Below are 18,715 nucleotides of genomic sequence, written 5' to 3'. Positions count from 1 at the left end.
ATCTTTTTTAATTAATTAATTGTTGAAACTCACCTGACAAAAATATTTTTTGGAGATTCAGTAGGTTGCGGGTTTGAAAGACTTTTGACTGCAAAATTTGGATGTTGTTTCTTGAGAGGTCAAGAAGCTAAAAGAAATACAGAATCCAGTATTTTGCAGTGAATTGTTTTATATTATGCTGTATTAGATAAAAGCATGCAAGAAAATAGCCATTTGAGTAATAATAATAATTATCTAGGGGAGTAAGCAATGGATTTCGAAAAACAGAGGTGAATATATTTTAGGAATGGGATAAAAAATGCATGACCCTTTTACGTGCCAATGCAAACGTTACCAAATTTGGCCCCTCTGGAATTTATTGATTGACAAATATCGAAGCATTTAACTAAACAAGTCAAGCGGTGTAAAATATTTAAAGTACCTGAGTTCCAGGCTCAAGACCACTTGGTATAGCAGTTAACTTTGTCTTTGCATTTGCGCAAATGACACTTTCCTTAAATACAAATCATAGATATATATAGAAGTTAAACGTAACTTAATTACAATTAAAGTGCTCCCCAACCTTTCCACTCTTCCACTTGCACTCGCAAACCACCGGACACTCTTCAGAGACTTGACAAAACAAGCTGAGGGCCAGGAGGCCGATGAGGAGCAACACTTGATGCCACTTGAAAGGTAACTTTAGCTTGGCATTTGATCTGTGGTTCTTCTTCTGACGAGGCTTGATAACAGCGGAAGGAGGGCGAGGATGACTTTGGTGTTGGTGCATGTGGTCACTTTGAGCCTCACCCACCTTATCCCCCGCTCCGTGGGTTGTTGTGTCATCACAGAGTTTGTGGAACAACACTTTACGGAAATTTAGCACTGCCGTTGTAGCTCCTTGAGATTTGGAAAATTTATTCCAAAAGTCACGACTGTGGGGTTGACCACCTCGACGGGTCGTGTGTTTAGGTGGAGAGAAATAAATGGTTGGAATTTCCACTTCCTCCATCATTGCATGATTTGATTGAGTGTTTCATGAGATTATGATATTCAGCTGCTTTTGTCCACATGGGGCTCCATTTATTTTGCTATTCCATCAGTGAAAACTAACCAATCCGATAGAATCGTGTAGTTTGACTTCTGCTCTGAAAATGCAAGAATTTAGGAAGTTATGTACATTTATCTTTAAGCATTGTGTATTTTAATTATGATTGACATACACACAAAATAATAGAGACGGCTGTAGCCAGATCAAGTTTTAGGTAAATTTAATGTAAGTATTTATATGTATATTCTGCCAATGCTATAAGAATAATTGCAATGCAAATAATACATATGTAGCTCTGAAATGCTAATAAGTTTCATCTCGAGTAAAGATTTATTTTTATGTAGTTAATCTGGGGAAAAAATATTATCGAATGGTAAACAAAAATATACTTTGCCAATTTAATCAATCAGTCATTTTAAACTTTAAGTATGTGTCCTCGGAGTCAATTTTTTCTTCAATTTATTTAATTGTATTTCATTAACATCGGAATCTATATCATCTAACTTGGGGTCAGCCGCAATCCAACTGGATGGATAATAAAGATATTTATATTCCCAGGTATACATAGCCCTTGACCACTTTGGGTACATCTTCTCAATCGAACTTGAGGGATGATGGGCGGCGTATACTATTTTTTGAGTGTTTCTGTTGAGATACGCCCCCCACCATGAAAATGAGCTATCCGCAATAATCTGATGTTTACATCTTGACATGAGAAACAAGTCTTGCAAACTATTTGGTTGTTTGGGATCCGTTACATGATACACTTCAAATCGTCTAGGAAAATCATTCTGCTCGGAGAACAAGTTCTTCTCGACGTACTCAATGTCATCAGAAAATAGGAAAAACGCCACTTTTCTTCCTCTCAGTCTTTCCACAATTCGGTTCATCGAGTTTCGATGGAAGCTCAAGGGAATGGATACGCCAATTGGAAGGAAATCCCCACGACGCACGTGGACCCCAACTGATTCTTCCGCTTCATCAATTTTCTTTATCCAGTCCTTGATAGGATCAATTTCAATCTTCTGGACAAAGTATTCCAATAGCTCATCCCTGTATGACGAGAAAAATGCCTCTGATTGACAATAGTCGTCTCCACCTTGTTGAATGACTTTGTCCAGTGGATAATCTCCCTGGAGCATTTCAAAATCTGTAACGGCATGACCGCCAGTTGTGTTCCAAGATTCGTTCACTATGTTCCAGTCGTGCAGAGGAATGTGGAACTGGTCGAGAGCAAACTCTCGTTGGAGGGTCGCCCAAGTTCTGTTGGACATACCTCTAGAATATTCTCTGGGTAGCATAACGTAGAGGGGCCAGTTATGCTTTCGAGCGATGTTGTAATGGCAGGCATACTGGAATAATTGGTTTCCGGTGCCTCCTTTTGGCCGCATTAACACTGCCGGTGGGTGAATCTGGCCGATTTTGGGATAATAAGACTTATCCGTGACAGAATTAAGTGGCTGAGGTGGTGGTTGACGTGTATGAGACACCGTTGTTGTACTACACATAAGGGAAATACCAAGTGGTTACAGATCACACGCTTTTATTGAATAGTATCAGTTAATACACACATTCGAATACCTGAACGTATTATTAGCAGCTCCTCCAGCCTGAGTACTATAGTGCAGCTTTTCAAGGCGGGGGGATACTGGAAAAACAGTTGTGTGTACGTTGTAATCACTTAGGATTACGGTGTAAAGACAGACAAACACTGCAACTGCGATGATGGTTAAAAAACTTTTACGGGGGGTCCAGAATGAACTTGGGTTGCTCATTATTTCAGTTTCTCGATGGGCTTTCATTATCTTGGCGCACCTTCAGTGTCGATGTGATCAACCATTTTGTACTCAACCTTGATGTCGATGATGTGCATATGCAAGTTCGCGTGTCGTCGCAGCACTTCAGTGACTAACCCGCGACATTGGGATTTCGGTTTCCCTTCATTCCTATTTTTGAATTAAATTAGTCTAGTGCTGGTAAATATTTATTATTCTTGTCCTTCTGCTTCTCGATTTTTTAAATGGTTCAAGAGATGTTCGATAAATAAACTAATGCAACTTGGAAACTTGGGTCAGCATTGCATGTTAGTCAAATCAGTTAGCTTATCTCATTCGGACATTTCTCTTTCATTCATATCGTAACTCTTGCGTATGTTTATGATTATGTGACAGAAAAATAAGATACTATACGCAGATGATCAACATTTATGTACATATGTATGTGTCATCAAGGCATTGTGATTGATATTACTATATTACGCTGACGTGTATAAAGTGTCGACTCAAATTAATTGTTCAGTATGCATTGTGCTGAAATGAGACATGCACGCAAAATGTTGATTGAATTAATCGTTGTGTAGCGTTTGCCAACCTTTTATCCTAAAGATAATTAAATGAAATCAAAGAAAGAAAATCACGACAAGACGAGAGTTACTGTAAATTCAAAATCAAAGAGGAAATGTACAAACTCTCGTTGGATTTCATATTACGGTATATATTTCAACTTTTATATATTATCTTTCACAGCTACAAGTATTTCTAAAACAATTCACAACCGTACGTAAATCCAGGGCTGTTCAATTACAAATGGAAGTAATTAATTCTTAATTCTTAATTACTCCGTCTGCGAAAATTGGAATTAAGTACTAATTACAAATACTTCTTTGTCCAGTAATTGAACTTAATTATCAATTACAATTACTTTGCAAGCATGTAATTGAATTCAATTACCAATTACTTATTAGTAATTGAAAGTCAATTACTTAATTACTAATTACTTAATAATCACACTTCAAATTAATTAAACGCTATTTAAAGGCTAACTTTCGACCAAAAAAATCATTTTCGAACAGGATAAAACTTTTATAAATATCTTGGTACAGCAAACAGTTCATTTATATGATCCAAAAGTTTAAAATTGCCGCGGATCTTTACTCCAGAGAGATAATGGCATTTTCTTTCCACAATTATAACATTAAAGTTGTTAATGCGTACATTTCTATCTATTGTATTTTACCTGACTCTGACTAACGACATTGCTTAGATAATTTTTGCAGCCCATGGAACCTAGCCAGTTGAAACAATTGTAATATAAAATTGTAATTAGCTTGAAGTGCAAAAGCTTAATGGGAATGATGACCAAAGTGTTCACAACAAAAGATATGTAAATATTTACATAATTCGAGTTCTTCGGGAGAGGGAGACTTGTCGTATTTCATTCCAAGTATGTTCGATTAAGTAATTGATCAAAGTAATTGAGTATTCAATTACTAATTACTACTTGGCCAAGTAATTAAGTACTTCCAATTTTAATTACTCCAGGTCCTTCAAGTACTTAAGTACAGAATTACTTTGACAAATACCGGAGTAATTGAAATCAATTATCAATTACCAATTACTTCAAGTTCGGTAATTAAGTAAGTAATTAAGTACAAAAGTAATTAAGTACCACAGCCCTGCGTAAATCAGTGCTTCATCATATTAAAGATTATTCATCATAGTAAAGATTACACATCTAATGTTTTTATATCTACGACATGCCAATTAATTGGGAAATACATATATCTAAACTGCCATTTCATATAAAACGACTCCCTTGGATCTTTAAACATTAACTCAATCTCTTCTGGGTCAAAATGCGCCGCGACCACGAACTTCTCTAAATTTGTATTAAGATAAGCAGCCCACCACCCAAAACTATTATAGATAATACTATGCTTGCATTTCGATAAGGCATAAAAATACTGCTGATAGCTCAACGCATTTGTATCGCATACGAAATGTAGCTGACTTTGATGTATGATTTCGGGACTGAATTCTTGTCTCAAAATCTCAACCTCTTCCTCAGCTTCACAAAATATAAAAAATGTTGGATGGCTGGTGGGGCCTAGCTCTTGTAAAATATGTTTCATTGCGTATTTATGATAAGCTAGTGGCACCCGATTCCCATCGGGTACATCCCCCTGGCGAATTTGAACAGCTACACTTTCCGAGTTCTTGATGAGACCCACCAACTTTTCCACTGCTCTTGACAATATTGCTTTTTGTTGAAACAAGGTTAATATTTCTTCTTTGACTGGGAAAAAGAAAGTTTCCGATTGGCAAAGGCCGGTGGGATGCAGGATCGAGTTTAAATTGTAACCGCCTGCGAGTATTGTACGGTCATCAAGTTCCTGAGGAGAAGAATCAAATTTCCAAGTGTCATTCACCACGTTCAAGTGAAGTGGGATGTCAAAGGAGTGCAGGGACAGCAAGGGTCGTACTTTCGCTGGGTTTGGTCTAAATGATGGACGACAACGAATGTGAAATGACTCATTTTGATCAAGTAAAATCGGATGGAAGATGGTCTATGTACCTCACAGAAGATGAACTTGAGACGAGTTGGTCGGGAACATTGAGATACAAAGGATAATTATGCTTTCTCGCTAGTGCATAACCACACGAATATTGAAATAGTTGATTTCCTATTCCTTCGTGAAGCTTCAAATATATGGCAGGTGCAGGAACAACCATTCTTTTGGAATAAAAACTTGGGTTTGTTACAGAATTGTTTAATCGGTGTAAAATATCTGCATTGAAACAGTTTGGATAACTGTCAGCACATTGAACGTTATTGTCCGATTCAAAGTGAAATTCCCGAGTCAACATTAACTGCAATGAAATTTTCGAGGCCTGCAGGTAGCCAAACTGGTCGGTTATCCAGGTCACTATAACCATAATTATCAACATTATAAAGGTCTGGAATAGCCTCCATTGTGCAGGTAGAACTTGTAGCAAACTTTTATTATTCAACACAAATGTAGGTTTATCTAGATTTACTTTCATTATAGGTATACAACTTTCTCCAAATGATTAATGTAACGGGTGAAAAAATCAATCAAATATTCAACGGCTGTTTCGCACATTTTACTAATTCCTCCTAAAAATCAGGGTTCCTAAAACACTGTTTTTAACCAATGCAAAAAGACACGGTGTTAAACCTTTGCTTACACATTCTATCATTCTAAGAATTATACAAATTATACAAGGGACAAATACTTGCTGAAGATGAAGCTGAGTGAAAAAATTCATGTATGTTTGCATAGCACTCGAAGAAATCTTTCAACCACTTAAATAATTACATATCATATTTTGATATTTGGAAGGTTAATTCTTTCAGGTTAATGCCTAGGAGCTCCCTCGATTGTGTGACAAATAATTATAACACACAAAAACACTCTGCTATGAACCCTGTATCTAAAACTGGATTCATCCGATCTCACCGTATAATATGACCACTATGCAATACCCATGAGATTTACACAACTGATCAAATACTGGCTTAAATCATGCGACCTCAAATCAACCATGAAACTACATACATGTACAATTTTTTAGCAGAAAAAAAGTATAGCTACAGGAAATTCGCAGATAAATCTTCCTTGTAGTTCATGTCACTGAATTGGTGGAATGCATATTAAATACATAAAAATGTGGCTTATGCATATACAATTGTGAATGTCACATGTACATAAATTGTTGCCTTTTATTTGAATCTGGGAACCCTCGCGAAGAATGAGCAGGATTAGCAAATTCTTAAGTATTCAATAAAACAATTCATATAACATTCTTGTCCTCTCAATTTCCATTATTTTCCCCTTTTTCTTGTTTTGCTTTGTTGCAACCATTATGTGATTTGAATCCTGAGGACTAGATACATACGTAGATACGTATTTACAAATGTTCGTATACTGGAACATGAAAGCGAAAGCGCAATACACACAGCAAGATTGTCAGATACAATCAATAATTCATGATATTTTATTACACTTCCTCCAATGCCCGTCATCAATGTTCTGTCAAATGTTAAGCAATTCACCAAAAGTCTTTGCGTATTCATGAACCAAACCTTTATGCTTCATTCTTGGGAGTTTGAATACAAATCCAAATATATGAATTTTTTTGCGGTTAGGATACATCCCATATTTTTTTGTTCCGAGGATGCGTATAACGTTGATGATAAATATAAAATAATTTATTGCTTTCGTGGATGCGAGGATGCATATGTAGAACTGCTCTTTCGTTCACAGCTTCACCCTTTCCTATAAAAACAAAATAATAAAGACGAACGAAATAAATTTTTTGAATTTCGTGAATTTTATGTGCATGATGAGTTGATTTTTGAACAATATATGTGATCATTGCATATTTGGGTTAACGACGGAAATAAAATAGATAAATAAACGTGACTTGATGGTGATGAATACAATAAAAACTTAGCATTGGTCCCATATTGAAGGAAATGGTGTAGCTCGACTCAACAATCAACATCCTGACTATCTGCCCTCGCAGTATTCAAATGTTCTACACAGATATCCCTGTAGCTCCCGTGCTCATAAAACTTCCCCCAATTTTACGACGTCTAGAAAGGTAATTTCAAGAGACAACGTTTGCGGTCCAGCTCTGTTGTTCTTTCGGGGTGCAGGTACATGCATGAAGACGATGCAATTTAAAATATTGCCAACTGGCAGCTTAGAGGGGGACCTTGTATTTTGTTGTAGGTATGAAAATGTCATACATTAACTACGCATAGCACAAAAAAGCAAAGATCGCCTTGCGTTACGGCATCAGCAAAACATAGATCTCCTCATTGCACTGTGGGGTTTAAAGGGTAGAGAAAAGTGGTCTTTCCCCGGAGACTGAATAGCCACTTGGTAGACTAAACTGGGCCAATAAACCGAGCAGTTTGCACTTTTCACCACAGTTAAACTACGCAGCTCATTATGCTCTGGGTTTGTTGGGTGATGGCGATAAAGTGAATGGTTGACTTTGACTTTCTCCTTTCTGGCAGTAACAGCAGAACTGTTTTCTTTCGAGGGTTGACTTTTACAGCACCGAGGAGCAAATCTAATATTACCTCATCTAATAATGGGCAAATGGGTAAATAAATTGTCGCTTATGTACTTTGTCTCCCCAATTCTTTCGCGGATTTATAAAGTTTGCCACTTTAGTTTGCTGGTGGCTTAACTTTAATGAATTCCCTAAGCAATGGGAAACTTCCAGTGCTTACTTATTTGCACACTGCTTCGACTAATGCAATCAAATATCAATTAGCAGCAGCAATGTTCTGCATAAATGTGAACTAGAAAGCTGGTTTGATCCTGATTTTTAGTATGACTACAGGCGAAGAATAATCTTTGGATAAAATCTATGAGTTTTAATGTGCACCACGCTACACTTTTTAAACTTATTTAATTGTATAAATTCATTTAATTTTAAAGTAAAAATTAAATGTTTCATAGGATGAATTGGTTCGAACTCAAGCTTTTGTATGCATAATACACATACACTCCTGTAGTTCATGGCTTGAATACGCATCACTGCAAGCGTCGGATCAGAGTCGACTGAAGTGGAATCGTGGGCAAAATATCTAGAACGCTATGAATTAATTGATGAATTAATTAACGGAACTGGGCGGAGGTAGAACAACATCTGGAAAATTCAATTGGTTCAGATCCAAATTAAATCCAAAATTAGTTAAGTTTTCCACCGTCCTCGTCAGCGCTTGCCAAATTCATTTTTAGGGCTCAATTTCATAATATCGCCACCATCCGTAATCTACCAACACTAAATTGTTAGATAACCAACAATATTCGTATGCATAAATATTCCCACTTTGAACCTTTGAAACATAAAACATTCATTTGTGTAAAAATCTCATCCTGCTAGGACTTTGGTTTTGCGGTGTCAGAATTTTCTGTACTTATAGCTCCACCAACAGAACTGACATGATTTTTGGCTATTATACGTGTGCAATCCATGTTCGTTTACAAACTTGAGTACATTTTACCTTAGTGCAGATAAAAGCGTAAAAATTCTCGGGCGTTTGTGAAAGGTGTGAAAAAATCAGAGAGACAGCCATTGAGGATAATCTGTATCAATTTAGAAGCCATTAGTTGAGTTCCTGGATTTTATCCGACACATTTATTCTCATTAGTACAAAAAGTCTCATATTCTTCATATCCGGGGTACATGAATCCCATTAATGGCCATGTAGCCGAATCTTCCCAAGTCTGGATCATACATGTAAAACGAGTTATCTAACGTTACAAACCTACAATTATGATTGAAAAATGTAGGTTGATGGTCCACCCAATTTGGTAATCTACTTGCAAACCAACAGGATGGCAAAAGTTTCGCACTTATTGATGTCAACTTTAACCTAATCTCTGCATCATATAAACCATTCTCATCGTCAACATATGCAACATGGAGGATGCCGAAGGATCTTACTTGAAATACTTCCCAAAATACCAACCAGACATAAAATCAAATTTTAACTCATGTGGATAATCACCTTGGTCATAAAATCATCGAAAACCGAAATGCCTCTCTTTTAGTAAGGAAATATAAGTATCAAGTAGATTATTCTGTTTTCGTTACTATAAAACGTAGCATTGGACGGAAGAAGGTGACTAATTAATACGCGTTTCATAGTCCACAGTAAAAGTCGCAGGGCGACAGGGGAGCGTGGAAAAGGGATAAAAATAAACAATGTAGTAAACGGATATGTACACCGGTCGTAAAATCGTGCAGTATCACCGCCATTATTTCCCTCCTCCTCCCACCTCGTACACATCTACTTCCAAAAACATTTCTAGATTAGTTTTTCACTTTGTACGCTGGACAAAAAAGATCTCTACACAAGTCAGACCGGTTGAATAAATAGCAATAATGAAATGCACTTTTGTAAGGTATTTACTATGTAGCAATGCTGCCCCTCACAAGACGAAAACCTAACTCAATGTTGAACTACAGTATGAACTTGCGTGGAATTAAAATTGCGTATTTGCAGATTAAGTCATCTTCCTCAACATCCCAATTGCGCAAACCCTTTAATTCAACATATCAGGTCATTTTACAATGTTATCCTGCCTCGCCTGCAGTGCCTGGCAGTGTAGACATACATACATTTATGTATTCATATGTATTTACATTCAAATAAGCTCTCGCACTTTATGTTGGCAATACGCATTCACAGGCGCACTGTAATATATCTCTTACGCTTAGATCAGCGTGTTGCTGTTGAAAAAAGTCGTAAATTTCCGTAAAATGTTCATTATTCATAAAAATTCACAAAGAACAATTAGTTTTCTCACCATTTCACTAATTCATGTTCATACTTGAGACTAAGTTTATGTGCTCGTAGCCAAGTCACCCTTTCCTTCCATCCTTCCCTCATGCATGCTCAGCTCAGCATTACAAATTGCACACCGAATTACCAAGGAAAGACCTTCTTTTACCTTATTTTGAGGCAGACGGAGGCACGCGCTGCATATGGCTTGAGAAAGATGAAGGAGAGTTTAGGAGAGTGCTGTAGCTGTATACGGGGCTCATGGTGGTAGTTGTTAGATGGGTGGCTTGGTTGTAAAACGCAGGTTGTCTCTCTTCAGAAGAGTCTCTAAATCATTGGAGAAATTACCCTCACTTACTTTCACTTACGCCGTGTCCCGGGGGACCATCTCACAAATTTCCCTTTCTGCGCGAATTATTATTCCACTTATCTAACTCATCTCAATTACCTCATGCATGCCATATTAAACTCTGCAACCTGAGCCTTGTTGTTCTGGTATTTGTGTAACTTGTGCGCCTTCAGCAGCCTTCCAAGGGTTTCTTGGCTCAGCTTATTAGCTCAATGGTGAGGCTAAACGCTAATGGATCCTCCTGTTCCCGGTTGGATGAAAGAACACGAGTGAACAAAAATTGGGGGGCTCAACCGTATTTTATTCGTATTTGACCTCATTAACTAGCTTTATTACGTAGAAAAACATGCAGGGTTGGAAGCCGTTCACATTTTTAACAAACGTGCCTTAATTAACCGTCTCAGTGGAATGAATAGTTTGGATTTCATGATTATTTCAAAACGCTCAGCAAATACGTATCTACACTCACTTTGTTCCCAGTCTCTCATACGTTGTAGAGTTCGTAGAAACAGTTTGAGTTCTCAGTGAAATCGACAATCAAAGAATTAGGGTAATTCATGTACATGCTCACTTGGCAAGAATTTTAAAGAGTTAAATGCCGCTCCACACCTTCTAATCCATGGGATGGCAACCATTAGACGGGGTAGTTTATCACATGGTCGTTTATTTCTTTTGGTGAGGAATTAAGCTTCGTTTATGCTGGAACGAATAAATCAGTGCATTTGTAACATGTCTATTTGCTTTACCCCATCGTGGTTGGGTTGAAGAAAGAACAAGCAACTTTTCACATCTAACGACAGACGACTTCTCCTTTGTGTCGACTAATAAGTCAACTTTCTCCGAAACCATCTCCACCACCACCATCAACTATGCAGACGAGCATCAACGGTATTCCGACCACCACTGACACGGGATCACCGCCAGACTATTCCAACCACACTGACACCACCGCTGCCATCATCACCGATCCTCATGAGCCAACCAGTGCATACTAATAAACTACTAAACTCTTCAGTTTAGTTAAAAGTAAAGTTTGGCGTGGTACAGGATCCATTTAGTCGCTGGGCCGACACAAGTTTACTTATTTATTCGAGTCCTGTATAACTTTCACCATATTTGTGCGTGGTTGTGGGAAAAGTAATGAAAGCGCAATTTGTACCGTCGACCGCCATATGGGTTCATCCCTTCATATTTTCTTCTTTCTCCATTCAAGTCATGCATGTACAATCTGCATTAAATGTTTTATGCTTTTATGCAGAAAGGCAACATGTTTTTACAAGTGGTTGGTTCCCCTCCTTTCCCTTCCTTCATACATACAAATATACTATACGTGTGTATCCTCATACAAGTACATACACATGTGTGTAAGCAGAGTAGTAGAAAAATAAAAACTCTTTTTTGATAAATAAAGGCATATTTGCATAATTTATTAATTGTCACGTGCAACCACACGTACGGATCGTACATATCAATGCGGCCATCGTACAGGCGTTATTATTGGTATTGCCAGACGCCAAAAAACATAATGATTTGCATTTGAGAAATGCATAGGCTCGAGGAGAAGGAGGAGTAAAGTGAAGAAAGAGGAACACCAACACACGTGTTGAAAGTTGGAAGAGCTAGGAAGATAGAAAACCCATAAAGCAGCAAGTTGTGTGATATACACATTCGGAGTGAACATGGACAGAAGTACAGTACTTATAAATAAGGAATCCATTTGCAAAATGAGGCAACAAGATGCAGTCACTCAAGCAAAAGGGCTGGATAATTCGGGACATGGAAGGCAGCTACATATGGATGTATACCATCCCAGCTCGTTTACTTTGGTAAAATATTTTCTCCTTGAAACTGAGGCAATAAGAAGAATGTGCTCTGCTTTGAAAGTGAGTAGGCTGCATGCAACGTTCGTTCGTTCGTTTCGCCCTCCTCCACTTCGTTAACTTGGATACTTATGCAAGTAGGTAAGAGACCAAGAAAGTAAAAGTAAACCACAGAAGGACAGAATTGGCAAAAAGTTTGCATCTCAACTCGACGCAAACTACCTCCACATAAACTGAATAGTGAACTAACTAACCACACCATCCGAGAGGGAATTGACATTACTACCCCCAACCAACCAACCAACCAACAGCAGCAGCGATGCGATGCGATGCGATGAAATACGTCTTCGTCATTCCTTGCTTTCCCACACACACATTTCGCGTGTAAGTGGATATATGCATTCCTATCTGTTGATAGTATTCAAATGACGGGATGAAAGTTGTAGTTGGAGAGGCAGATAGATCAAGTATCAAGAGGATGAACTGGATCAGAAGAAATTGGTATTCTGGAGGCTCGCTTAGAGAGTAAAAAGTTTAAAGGGAAATCTCTTAAAGGGTTAACTTAAATAAAGCTCTGTTAAGCGAGAAACTTATCAAATATCAAAGAAAGAGAAACAGCATTCGAGCCAATCCCAAACTTACAACAAGAAGCTGAGACATCTATTTACAATCTTGGGTGGAAATCTTAGCCTGGAATAAAATGTAGGCAAAGATTGTCCTGCCATTTGTGGCAGTAGATATGTACTTACATACACTCTGCTCTAGGCAAATAAACCAATTTCACATGTGCATGCATATATTTTTACATATATTATTATTCTCATACATCATCCCATCATCTTAAATACTTGGCATTATAATACACCTTCACCGCTGCTGCAGCAGAAACGTATAATAAATTAACTTCCCGTGAATGGCTTCCCGTGAAGCACATTTCCATTTACATTATAAACTTGTATCTCTTGCTTAAATACTACTTTCACTTTATCCACTTTCAACTGCGACTCTGCATTGAGTTTTCCATTTGTTGACTGTTTTAAAATTCAATTAAAATTAGAGGATTAACCTGTTTCGACTTAATTGAAAACAGTTTTGACGAGTCTTTGTTGTTTTTAAAATTTCTGTCGTGTTAATTTACTCGTCCCTGTTTGCGAGATCAATATTCACCTGTGTTTGTTTTATTTGTGACACTGGCGACATCACAACAAATCACATGACATTCATTACTCTGATTGAGATTGGTTACCAAATATGCCTTTCACATTTGGACGCTCAGAGAATGATGATGATGACACTTGTTCTGGGAACAAATTGAACATTAGATAATGAAATGAAAAGGAGAAAAGGGAAAGCATGTCATAATGCTCATTGAATACATTCACATGCAGTTGTTTGCACAGCAATTGTGTCAATGTTTTCAGAGATCATTGAGGCCCACCTACGTCTATTTAATGAACTGAAATATTCATGTTTGCCATGTTTTCGAGCTTTTAGTGCATTGCTTTGGAAGACTACGTTCATAAAGCCTTCAAAACTTCTCGCTCTCTTTCTCTCTCGTTCTACAACCAGAGGAAATTGCATGCATTATATTTCATGCGCTATACGTATAAAAATATAACTACCAAGTCGATATACATGTTTTTTGGGGAAATGATATTGGATCGTTTTTGAGGTTGGTTGGTGGTGGTGCAGGTGGTTGTGCAGTTGTGTAGTTGAGCTAGGAGGGTGAAGAAATGTGATAGACAATTGGAATTGGAGAGAGGAATGAGTTGGATTGGTGAGGTAGTTTGGAGGAGGTTTGGGTGGACGTGAGGAGGGTGAGAATCGTGGAATCAGTTTCAACATTTCTGCGACATTAGTCCGTTTCTCTGCATTTGTGAGTAAACGAGCGTCTCTAACTTTCACTTTCAAGTCGCACTTCAGCTGCACCACTTCACGGATCCACATTACCAGCTCCGATGGCAAGCACATACCACATGTTGGAAGCCAGTGAAAAAGGGAGGAGTGGATGCAGCAGGGACGGACGGTCGGACGGACCCAGTTTCATAATGATAAGGGGCAAAGTATGATATTCCATTACATACACATGCAACACAAGGAATAATATCGATACTCTTATCTGCTGCAGAGCTTGACTCGCGTTTGAAGTTTGACTGGAATGAAGGATTTCTGGGTTGGAGAGATGTTAAACAAAAGTTGTGTTATAAAGTTCTTTGAAGTCGTATATCGTTTGAAATCTCTGTGCACACAGATTTAATGTTTTGTTTTCTCAGTAAATCAAAGATAATAAAGACTACACAGTCAAACGAAACAATTAATTTATTAAAATCCACGTATTTGTTAACTGTCTCCCAGTCCCCTAAATCTTGGCAGTTCAAAAGGTTTCTAAATTTCAGTACGTGATGGTGAAAGTATATTTGTAATGGTGAAAGTAAAAAAAAATAGGAAAAGTTTGAGAGCAAACCTTACAACGTTTTGTTTGCTAAGAAATAATAAAAAAAACTCTTGTCATAACTTTTTCTTCACACTTTTCAGTTTTGACTTTGTTCGACAGGTTTATTTCGATTTTATATATCGGGTAGTCTCATATTCTCGATGTTATCGACGTGTACGTACAAATGTATGTGATACCTTTTGATTTGTTCAATCTTGCTCGAATCAACTCAACTCACATCAACCACACTGCCATCACAAAACTTAGAGGACAGGATGGTAAATCAGTTTCCGGCTGCTACCCACACTTTTGTGCATTTTGCTCCGTACAGATTTGATTCTTTTCCATCTTGTACAAAAAATGGATGTGAAAGTGGATGTTGAGATTGTTGATATGTTCAAAGTTTGTTGTGTTGAGCGATTGACGGTGTGTTTATTTTTTTACTACAACTACATCCTTATGTGATTGAGGGAAGGAGAAAGTTTGGCGTTTTGTTTCAATTTCTTTCCCCACTCGATCCGCAGACTCCTCTCTCACTTCCAAGTAGAAGTATGTAAGTAGAAGTAAGTTGTACATTAGATATTTGTATAGAAAGATATTCAGTGGGACAGTCCAACACGAAAACAAATGCTCATATTTGATTGCTGCCTGCCGCCTGTTTATTGCCCCATGACAGTTATCGACTAGGATTATATTCCACTGAATAACTTTCTTAGTGCTTCGGCATTTCTTGGAATAATGCGTCTTGTTTACTTTCAAAAACTGTGAAAGTTTCCAACTACTGCAGATGGTTGTGTTGGTATTGGTGGCCGGTTGGGTGGTGCAAGAGATGAGGGAGTACATATGTACATACATACGTACCACAAATGGAGGAATTGGGGAGGTGAGCAAGTGGCCATACTATAACCATCACCAAGAGGAGTGCCGGATGTTGAATGGAATAAAAATAAGCATAAAAAAGATATCATAATAAAATACATGGGGTGGGATACACGGAAATAAAATAAGAAAATGGAGCAAAGCAGACTATTTCCGTCAAATGTGAATGAAAACCAAGAATTGACAATAGAGACACAAATGCCGGAGAATGTGGGAAAGCCCCGTGAAATAAAGGATAAGAGTTGTTTGTACATTCAAGGAGCTGTGATACTACACATCGTGGTGAAAGTTGCAAGTGTGGAGTTTTTGCTCTCCTCGTCCGAATTTGTATCATTCCTCCTCCAGCTAGATTTGGTGTGATGGTTTTGGTGCAGGTGGGTTTTATGCCTCAAGATTCTCACAAACTCAGATAAATTACTTGCACAGAAACAACAGACAGTGGATGGATCGCATCGACCATAATAGACACCTCCTTCCATGGCCATCTAGGCCCCAGCGACCCATGTATCCAGGCATGTATCAAGTAAAAGTCTATAGTTGTGCAACCCCACCACCACGTCAGAAACCATATAACACACTGATGACATCCAATCAGTTCTAGTTTTTTTTGCTTTATTTTCTAATAAGTATATGGTGAAAAGAGCTCCAGCCCAAAGTTAAGTTACGCAACTCACTTCTGGCTGTATTTTCGTCTTATTTATATTACATATTACATAAGAAAAAGCAACATCTCCTTGGAGTGTTATAGATTATTGGATATGGAGTTATCCTTGGGTAAGTGGCTCCTTCTGGCTTATCACCTATTTACCCATGAAACGTTGTTTATCTGCCATCTTGTACTGTTCCAAATCGGGGTTTGTCCACGGAGGAAGTCCATATGGCTACATGGCGGATGTGAGTGGCAGAGGAACAGTTTTGACTTGAGTGACATTATTTAGTATCGCCTTGGGATTCATTTGATTAGTTTTTATCCTGTTCTTCTCTTGTCTCCAGGAAGTGAGTGCATCTGACAGCCCACCAAGCACAGCCAACGGCACTCTTTAATAACTTGTAGTAATCCCTGGTGGCTCTTTCCAAATTTCTCTAAACTACGAGACCCTACCCACTTGTGCACTTGCTTTGGTTGGATCCAATGATGATGATACTCGATGCTGCTCTTCGAGAGCCTCGATCTGCTGACTATGTGTCTTACCCACCAACAACTTTCACCGCTTCGGGTTTAGTATTCCCAAGCCCAACAAAACTCACCAGCCAGCAACACAGCAGATATGTTGTGCAACACAATAATGTATTTGGAAATCGACCGTCTCAATGGATCTCATTTAGTAAACGTGCTAATTAACCATTCCCTTCCTTCCTCAATTAATAAGAAGTCATCTTACCAAATTATGGCTGCATTTGGGAATGAAAGTTAGAATGAGGGAAAGTTTGGACCGGATTGGCCATAAATTACTTTAGACAGAGAGCGAGATAGAAAGAGAAGAACTTTTGGATGAGGAGGATACGAAGGAATTAGCACCTTCTTGAGTCATCCCAAATCTGGCCGAGATGACAGAGAAGGATCAGAAGGAGTCAGGAGAGAGTGGTTCGAGAAGGCACAACAGGATGAGAAATAAGACGACGCAGAACCACAAACTGACAAAATGAATGAGGTCACAGGTGGCCCGGGTGAGAAGAGAAAGTGAAGCTGTCCTAGAAAGTTGGATTTGGATTGGCCTCGGCTCAATATCATTGTCTTTCCCTGCTTATCCACTCTCACAGAGACAGAAGACCACCACCACGGGGGCACGTAGGTCGTAATAATAATTGGGTGGATGGAGTAGGTGACACTCAAAAAATTCCAACTCGAAGAAAGTACACAAAGATTTATACCTAGATATGTCATGTACATGTAAACACCAAGGGTGGGTAAACATACTGACAATGCTGTAAAAGTTTTCATTCGTACATTTCATGCATTAAATCCTTAAAATTGAAAGTGTGAGCAAGTTTAGCGCACAATATGTACCAAAAAGTAAGCAGATTTGTAAATATCAACAAACCAAGTAAAAAACGGTCATTTCCAGGAGTTTGTTGGTCTGTGTTGCTGATACATGTCACAGCGGCCGTGATGGATTTTACGGTTGAGTAAATTAATTGCCTAAATCAACATCCAGAACGCCTACTTTTGCTCAATCTTCTCCCACCACGACTTCATATACCACGGCCAAGCTTGCTCTATGAAACACTTTCCCCTTCGTTTGTCCGTGCGGTTGTTTAGGGAAAGTTAGTTTCGTTCATTGACAGTATTTCTGTGGTTCGTAATAAGTGTAGTTAACGTTGATGTGAACGTTGGGTAGTCCCGAGCGAGTGGCAGAGTGAGATTTTAATAACTGATCTGGAAACTAAGGGTTTTGATTGAGATGTGCAACTTCGCACGACCACCCATCCCAAATTGGATTGCTTCCTCCCATCATTCCATTTCGATTTGCATTTAGATTCAGATTAAAATCACAACACGAGCTGTCCGAAACGGAAGATTTGATTCCTGTGGAGTTAAACAAATGAGAATGGAATGAACTTTCATTATTCCATTTGGAAATTGGACGAAACAAATGCGCGTCGATTAGGCCGCCACAGTCCATTCACTCATCATGTTGATGAACCTTTCTCTACCAGCGCTGATTTGATGGGCTGACTCAGGAGCGAGACCAACCAACGAACCTCACTGGATGGCAATTCCACATTAATTACTTATTACACACAACAATAATGCATCAGTTTTGTCCATTGTATTTATTGCTCGACCAGCTCAACTTAAACTTTGAACTTACTTTTGACCAATTCATTTCTGTCTACATTTAAATTATTCTTTGAAAATGTATGTACTGCACACTAAAAATACTTTTCCCGAGCACAATATTTTTTGTTAAATTGTCATGAATCCATCCATGTATGTACAAACACCAAGATGTTTGGTGGATGCATGTACCAATTCGTGTAAGGAGCACTTTCTCGAGAAAGCATTTTCCTCAGACCTTTTGAGCAATAAAGTAGACACACGTATAGTATACGATGGGGATCAAGATTGGTGTCCTTGTTGAACTGAACAT

General features: G+C 38.3%; 2 protein-coding genes across 3 annotated transcripts in view; both read right to left on the bottom strand.

The window, feature by feature from the left end:
- LOC110847300 overlaps window positions 1–18,715 on the bottom strand; it is a 38,806-nt gene that overhangs the window by 4,446 nt on the left and 15,645 nt on the right. The window contains exons 1-4 of one of the 2 annotated variants that reach the window (XM_022094220.2): window positions 2,612–3,135; window positions 563–2,530; window positions 422–493; window positions 34–127 (exon numbers count right to left, since the gene is read on the bottom strand). In XM_022094220.2, the coding sequence (XP_021949912.2) occupies window positions 34–127; window positions 422–493; window positions 563–994 (598 nt within the window). In that variant the 5' untranslated portion in view covers window positions 995–2,530; window positions 2,612–3,135. Of the gene's footprint in view, window positions 1–33; window positions 128–421; window positions 494–562; window positions 2,531–2,611; window positions 3,136–18,715 lie in introns of those variants that run through there. The other variant, XM_035848904.1, reaches the window with a different exon arrangement.
- LOC118434753 lies at window positions 3,608–5,939 on the bottom strand. Its single transcript, XM_035848905.1, has 2 exons — window positions 5,384–5,939; window positions 3,608–5,307 (listed from the first exon to the last, which is right to left on the bottom strand). The coding sequence occupies exons 1-2, from the start codon at window positions 5,851–5,853 to the stop codon at window positions 4,536–4,538; spliced, it is 1,242 nt and encodes a 413-aa protein (XP_035704798.1). The 5' UTR covers window positions 5,854–5,939; the 3' UTR covers window positions 3,608–4,535.

This window comes from Folsomia candida, unplaced genomic scaffold, assembly GCF_002217175.1.
Source record: "Folsomia candida strain VU population unplaced genomic scaffold, ASM221717v1 Fcan01_Sc003, whole genome shotgun sequence".
Taxonomy (NCBI): Eukaryota; Metazoa; Arthropoda; class Collembola; order Entomobryomorpha; family Isotomidae; genus Folsomia; species Folsomia candida.
The sequence above is the reverse complement of the archived record's forward strand: the minus strand, read 5'-3'. Positions and strand labels throughout refer to the sequence as shown.

What these genes read in the sequence shown, in the direction of transcription:
- LOC118434753 (XM_035848905.1), bottom strand. Translation starts at nt 5,853, where the DNA reads ATGAAAGTAAATCTAGATAAACCTACATTTGTGTTGAATAATAAAAGT. An exon ending in TCAAGTTCATCTTCTGTGAG is followed by an intron (nt 5,308 to 5,383) that starts GTACATAGACCA and finishes TCCATCATTTAG; the next exon opens with ACCAAACCCAGCGAAAGTAC.